Source organism: Sinocyclocheilus grahami, unplaced genomic scaffold, assembly GCF_001515645.1.
Source record: "Sinocyclocheilus grahami isolate Dianchi unplaced genomic scaffold, SAMN03320097.WGS_v1.1 scaffold916.1, whole genome shotgun sequence".
Taxonomy (NCBI): domain Eukaryota; kingdom Metazoa; phylum Chordata; class Actinopteri; order Cypriniformes; family Cyprinidae; genus Sinocyclocheilus; species Sinocyclocheilus grahami.
The window spans coordinates 66,410-73,194 of record NW_015506095.1 but is presented as its reverse complement, the minus strand read 5'-3'; the positions used below and the strand labels follow the sequence as shown (position 1 = coordinate 73,194).

The following is a 6,785-nucleotide window of genomic DNA, read 5'->3' as shown; positions in this document are numbered from 1 at the left end:
AGACAGACAGACAGATATAGACAGACAGACAGACAGACAGACAGATATAGACAGACAGACAGACACAGACAGACAGACAGGCAGACAGACAGACAGATACAGAAAGACAGACAGACAGACAGATACAGACAGACAGATACAGAAAGACAGATACAGACAAAAGACAGACAGACAGACAGACAGATACAGACAGACACACACACACACACACACACAGAGAAAGACAGACAGACAGATACAGAAAGACAGATACAGACAAAAGACAGACAGACAGACAGATACAGACAGACACACACACACACACACACACACACAGAGAAAGACAGACAGACAGATACAGACAGACAGACAGATACAGACAGACAGACAGATAGAGACAGACAGACAGAGATGAAAGACAGACAGATACAGACGAAAGACAGACAGATACAGACAGACAGACAGACAGACAGATAGAGACAGACAGACAGAGATGAAAGACAGACAGATACAGACGAAAGACAGACAGATACAGACAGACAGACAGACAGACAGATAGAGACAGACAGACAGAGATGAAAGACAGACAGATACAGACGAAAGACAGACAGATACAGACAGACAGACAGACAGACAGATAGAGACAGACAGACAGAGACAGACAGACAGACACACACACACACACACACACACACACACACAGACAGAAATACAGACAGACAGACAGATAGAGACAGACAGATACAGACAGACACAGAAAGACAGACAGACAGATAGACAGATACAGACAGACAGACAGATAGAGACAGACAGACAGAGATGAAAGACAGACAGATACAGACGAAAGACAGACAGATACAGACAGACAGACAGATAGAGACAGACAGACAGAGATGAAAGACAGACAGATACAGACGAAAGACAGACAGATACAGACAGACAGACAGATAGAGACAGACAGACAGAGATGAAAGACAGACAGATACAGACGAAAGACAGACAGATACAGACAGACAGACAGATAGAGACAGACAGACAGAGATGAAAGACAGACAGATACAGACGAAAGACAGACAGATACAGACAGACAGACAGATAGAGACAGACAGACAGAGATGAAAGACAGACAGATACAGACGAAAGACAGACAGATACAGACAGACAGACAGACAGACAGATAGATAGATAGATAGATAGATAGATATTGGGTTATGTTTAAAGCACAGAGCTCACCGTGGTGCGAGGTGATACCTTCCTCTCTTTGGATGTCTTGGTCTATAACCTATGGAAGATGTTATGCTTTTATTACAGCTTTAAAACTCCAAATAGACAAAATATAAAATATCAAACAAACCATACAAGCTTTGATCTTTTCTTATATGCCTAACTGTGTTTATGCCAGCGTTCGTCTTGTGTACTGTGGTATACCGTGCTGGTAGTGTGCTGAAGCTCTGGGCTGCTGTCTGAACTCCTGCCGTGTGCTGTGATGGAGCTGGTGTCCTCTTTCTCGAAGCAGATCATCAGCCTCCACGGGTCTCGCTATGGCAATAAAAGAAGCATTTAAATGCAGTTTAAATTGGAGGTTTGACTCTCTCACAATTAGTATTTGCAGTGGGGCATCACTGGAAACATAAAACGTACAATTCTGAAGCCTGAACTTCACCACCACGTCCCCAAAAGACCGAGGCAATGATTACTGCCTCAAACGCACATAAATTACAACCAGACTTTTTTTTATATGTCTACCCCCGACAGCCTCTTGCAATTGACACTTTAGACCTTCTGAGATTCAAAACAATCCTTTTAGTGACAGAGAAATAATGGGGTGAATTAACTTCAGGGAAAAGAGGCAAAGTTTAGGAAGCAGAACAGAAATGAGAAAAGAAAGTCAAACTGTCTAGTTTTGGTTTTCAGGGCAATTGAGCGATGACAGGATTTAGTTTCTTTTTTAGATTTTTTTGAGATCTTTGTCAATGTTAGTTAATAAAAATACAACTGCTCATTGTTAGTCCACGTGAGGACCATATTTTTCATTGCATATATATAAATATGTATAATTGAATTATTTTTCTCATTTATAAAATACAAAATCACAATTTAAACATGGCTCAAATTTTGGCACAACCTTTCACTGACGAATACAAAATCTTTTAGGAGTTCCATACCATGTTTTGAAAGGGCTAACGAGCATTTCTTACAAAATCCCACAGTCGAGTGTTCAGATTGTTTTGAAGTTAGAAAACATGTTGTGCACAACAGATGCTCAGAACAGCATACGACAAAATAAACTAGCTGGAATTCCAGCCGACCAAAAAACAACTCTAAACAAAAGAACATCAATCTAACAGGACAAATCTTGAGATTCAAAACACAGGCACTGGGCCACTCTCCCATAATCGGACTAAAATAACTGATGACAAAAAGCAGCCTATTTGCCTCTAAGACACAACATGAGCAGTTCATGAGCTGGTCGACATCAAGAGGGAAACCAGATGGAGACAATTTCACCATAAGGTCTCTTTTAATCTTAGGACAGAACCACAAAACTCTGGATGGCGGTAAAAAGCAAAAGGAGCTCAAGGAGTTTGCAACAGTCACCACGTTATAATTTTGTTGTCTTGTTATGTTACTTAATATAGATTGCAACCTATAAAAAGTAACCCAGAATTATTTTTGTTATGACAAAACATCACCTCGATATGGAAGCCCGTTGAACCCACTGAATAAAAAATAAAAAAGTAATTGCGGCGTTTTATTTCACAATTCTGACTTTTTTCTCCGAATTGCGTGGCATAAACTCGCAATTGCGAGTTAAAAAGTCATAATTGTGAGATATAAACAGCGCAATTCTGACTTTTTTTCTAGAAATTGCGAGTTTATATCTTGCAATTCAAATTTTTTTCTCACAATTCTGACTTCTTTTCTCACAATTTTGACTTTTTTTCTCGCAATTCTGAGAAAAAAGTCAATTGTGAGTTTATGCAATTCTGAGATTCTGAAAAAGTCAGAATTGTGAGATAAAAAGTCGCAATAACCTTTTTTAAAAAATTTTATTCAGTGGCAGAAACGGGCTTCCATACCTCGATCTAAAATATGGCGCTTTTCCACTGCACGGTACGGTTCGGTACGGTTCGGTACGGTTCACTTTTGGGGGATTTTCCACTGGGTACAGTACCTGGTACCAGGTACTTTTTTTAGTACCACCTCGGTTGAGGTTCCAAGTTAACTGTACCGTTACCAAAACGTGTAAACTCTGCTGATCACTGATTGGCCGGAGAGAATCGTCACTACCTGCGTCACTGAACTTACGACACAGACACACAACAGAACCGCTAGATTTAAATCAGCACAGCCAGCGAAGGATCGAACGCAACTGTTTTGAACGAGCACACCTTTTTTTAACAACCAAAAAGTGGCTGTTTCGTGGTCTGTTGAGGAAGTACAGATGTTCTTCTCGTTGATAGCAGAGGAGCGGATCCAGCGAGAGCTTGATGGGGCGACGTGGAATGAAAACGTTTTTTAGGAGTTCAGGCGGCGCAACTATAACGACATGTGAATAATCCCGCCCACTCTAAAGCGGTACTGAACTGCAGTGAAAACGCAAACCGACCCGAGCTGTACTACGCAGTGGAAAAGCACCATTAGTGGGCCAAACAGAGTGTTTCCACTGTCACAGACCAGATGGAGGGTGTTATGAAGACTGCTGGCTATTGTTTATCTGCAAGTAGCCTGGGCATCTCAGCATGTATTCCATTTGAGTCACAGCCAGGTCAACAAGGAATCAGTGCTTGCGAAACGCCACAGAATTCAAACGTCTATCATTCAAACTTTTCTATGAATGTAACAGTCCTTGCCTGTTTTTTATTAAATTATTCTGGTCAAACTACTCTCAGCTCCATTACAATTTACGTTTAATTTAATGATGTAAAAAATCATTCGTATGAGGTAAAGTGCTTTATATGAAAGGGATAAGCAAATTTAAAGTGATCTGCACCATCTCTGTGTTGTAGGCTGTGGATGGGGACGCCGCGCCTCCTGCAGGCTTCCAGCACCAGCTCTGTGACGGACATGAACAAAGACATCCCAGAGGACTAAAAGACAACAGACAAAACAGATATTAAATGCATATACAATGACACATTCAAAATCTCAATCCAGTATGTGCATCTATAAATGACCAAATCCATCCAGTCGTCCTGAAAGGACACTCTTAAAGATGTATGAATGTCATATCTAATTGCATTTATTTAAAAAAAAAAAGAAAAGAGAAAAGAGAATTTGAATGCAGATGTGCACTTGGTTAGATGTATTCAGACATTATTATGTGTTTCAGGTATTTTTGGGGCCATTATAAATACAAAAGAGGTCATAGTGACTAACAGTATGGAGACCTCCATGAAGACTTGGCTCCTGACTGCATTTATAATTATGAGCCCATGTTTATATGTGTGGGTTAAAAAAATTATTTAGATGTTTTGGTCCCCTTGGCTTTTCGGGAAAAAAAACATTAAAGCAATCAAAAACAAAAGAGATTCTGTAACTGTTTTCCAGTAAACCAAAGACATGTAAACAAAAGTTAAACAAAATCCAGTAAACAAAATATGTGTGGCCCATACTATGACCTGATTTTCATTTAGCATGTTAATAGGCTTCAGTAGAGCTGCATAGTTCATCATGACATATTCCACATATTTTGTTTAAAAAGGATCATGCTAGGTTCTGTTTACACGTGATATTAAGGCCCAATCCCAATTCTATTTTATACCCCTTCCCCTTCCCCTACCCCTCCACCTACCCCTTCCCCTTGTCCCTTGAAACAGAGTGTCAAGGGGTAGGGGTGAAAATATTCCCCTAAGAATTGGGACACCACTACTATGCCGTCACATGTCATCATGCGTCGTCTAGCTCCTACAATGCACACACCTATGCTGGTGTGTGCGTTAGAGCCTTTAATTACCGTTCTATATTAATGCGCTGCTTACTGACACACACACACACACACATATATATATATATATATATATATATATATATATCAGAGATCACACAGCTCACACATCCAGGAGAAAAGAAACTTGTCAATGCTGCCCCACGACTTTTATTAATAACAGTTTAAATACTGAATTGCTTCTATTTTCCAGCAACGAGAGGATAAAATCGCTGTTTTTTTATGTAAACTCACTCTAAAAAGAGAAACGCACAGACGTGCATACATGCAACTTTCATCTCTCTCTCTCTCTCTCTCTCTCTCTTAACAAATATTAGCGATTTTTTGCAAACATTTCTTTGAGTAACATGACCGTAAATATGAACTCACGATTGAATGTAACATAAAACAAATGATTACTTTTCATTAAAATCTTTATTAATGCCAAAAATGCTTACATTAATGTGTCTTTTTGTTCGCTCGGGCAGCCATGTTGCCCCTGAAGCCGGTTTACGCTGAGATTATTCATACCCCTTCGTTTGAAGTGTGGTCCCGAAAAATCTTCATTTGAAGGGCTGTCTGGCCCTTCCCCTTCCCCTACCCCTCCAACCAAAAGAGAATCGAGAAAGTGGAAGGGCTAAGGGGTAGAATTGGGATTGGGCCTAAGTCTCTGGTATCCGACCACAAGTGGAGCTAAAACATTTTGTGAACTGTTCAATCCACATTCAAAGATAGTCAGAAATGCACTGCATTTCTAGTACAAATACCAATTTATTATGATGCATCCCAGACAACAGTAAAATACCGGCCACTCACCTGTCAAGCAAACATTTTGCTAAAACAAAGGCTCTTTGTGGCTTCGAAAAAGTCACATTGAGGTGAGAACAAAATTAAAGTATCTGTCTCAACTGACCGTTTGAGACTGGATCATCCAAGACGGATGTTAATACCAAGTATAAACAAGGTCAACAACATTTTCCTGTACTTACATTTCCTTCAAGAAGTGCCTCTTTCGGACAGCCTGAGTGGGCTTGCAGATACTTTGAATGGAAGAGCAGGCCGTCAATGGTCTTCCACGGCATGAGCTCACCCATTGGGAAAGGGAAACCACAAGCACTGTTGGCTTGCGATGAGGTAGGTTAGACCCTGCACAAAGAGAGAGCCAAGCTGGACGGCCCTAGGGTCCACAACAGGGGTCTACATGGGGGAGGGAATATAGAATCACATAAGAAAAAACATATGAAAACTCAGTACACTGTAAAAAGTAATCACTGAATCTACTTAAGAAAAGCGAGTAAACATAACTGATTTTTACAAATTTGTTGAATTTACTTAATTACACTGTGTTATGTGAACTTTCAGGTGGATGCAATAGTTAAACTAAACAACTTTAGTAAACAGTACTTAAGAGCATCTAGTTTGTTGGATTAAATCCCACTACGTGCTCTAATAACTCTAGACCAGTAGGTGGCGGAAGTGCACCAATAGGTGGTGGAAGTTTGGTTTAAACAAAACATCACCAGAAGACAACGAACTGAACTTCAGAGTCAGATCGTGTTTGAAATGTGGCCGCAAGATTAGGTACGTTTTTGGTGATCTACTTATAAACTATATTGTCACAGTGTGTGCTATCATTTTTGAGGAAAAGAAAAGGCAGATTTTATTCGTTTTTGACTGACGAGCATTACTGTAAACGTCAGTTAGCGTACTAGCTAGACAGTGGCTTACAAGCTAGATTACAAGCATCGATCTTCCTCTTTACTGCTAGTTATAACATGAAATAAATGTGAGTAAGCATCATAAAGTATGTTGAGCGATACAGTACACCTTAATGAAATTTATCATGTCTTATGTAATCCGTTTTTCAGCATTTAATGTT

General features: G+C 39.8%; 1 protein-coding gene across 1 annotated transcript in view; it reads right to left on the bottom strand.

Moving 5' to 3' along the window:
• The window catches only part of LOC107564222 (constitutive coactivator of peroxisome proliferator-activated receptor gamma-like), a 16,209-nt gene that overhangs the window by 1,000 nt on the left and 8,424 nt on the right, over nt 1–6,785 (bottom strand). Inside the window, exons 3-6 of the mRNA XM_016249230.1 lie at nt 5,896–6,103; nt 3,974–4,070; nt 1,408–1,518; nt 1,213–1,261 (exon numbers count right to left, since the gene is read on the bottom strand). Coding sequence (XP_016104716.1) covers nt 1,213–1,261; nt 1,408–1,518; nt 3,974–4,070; nt 5,896–6,000 — 362 coding nt within the window. The 5' untranslated portion in view covers nt 6,001–6,103. The remainder of the gene's footprint in view (nt 1–1,212; nt 1,262–1,407; nt 1,519–3,973; nt 4,071–5,895; nt 6,104–6,785) is intronic.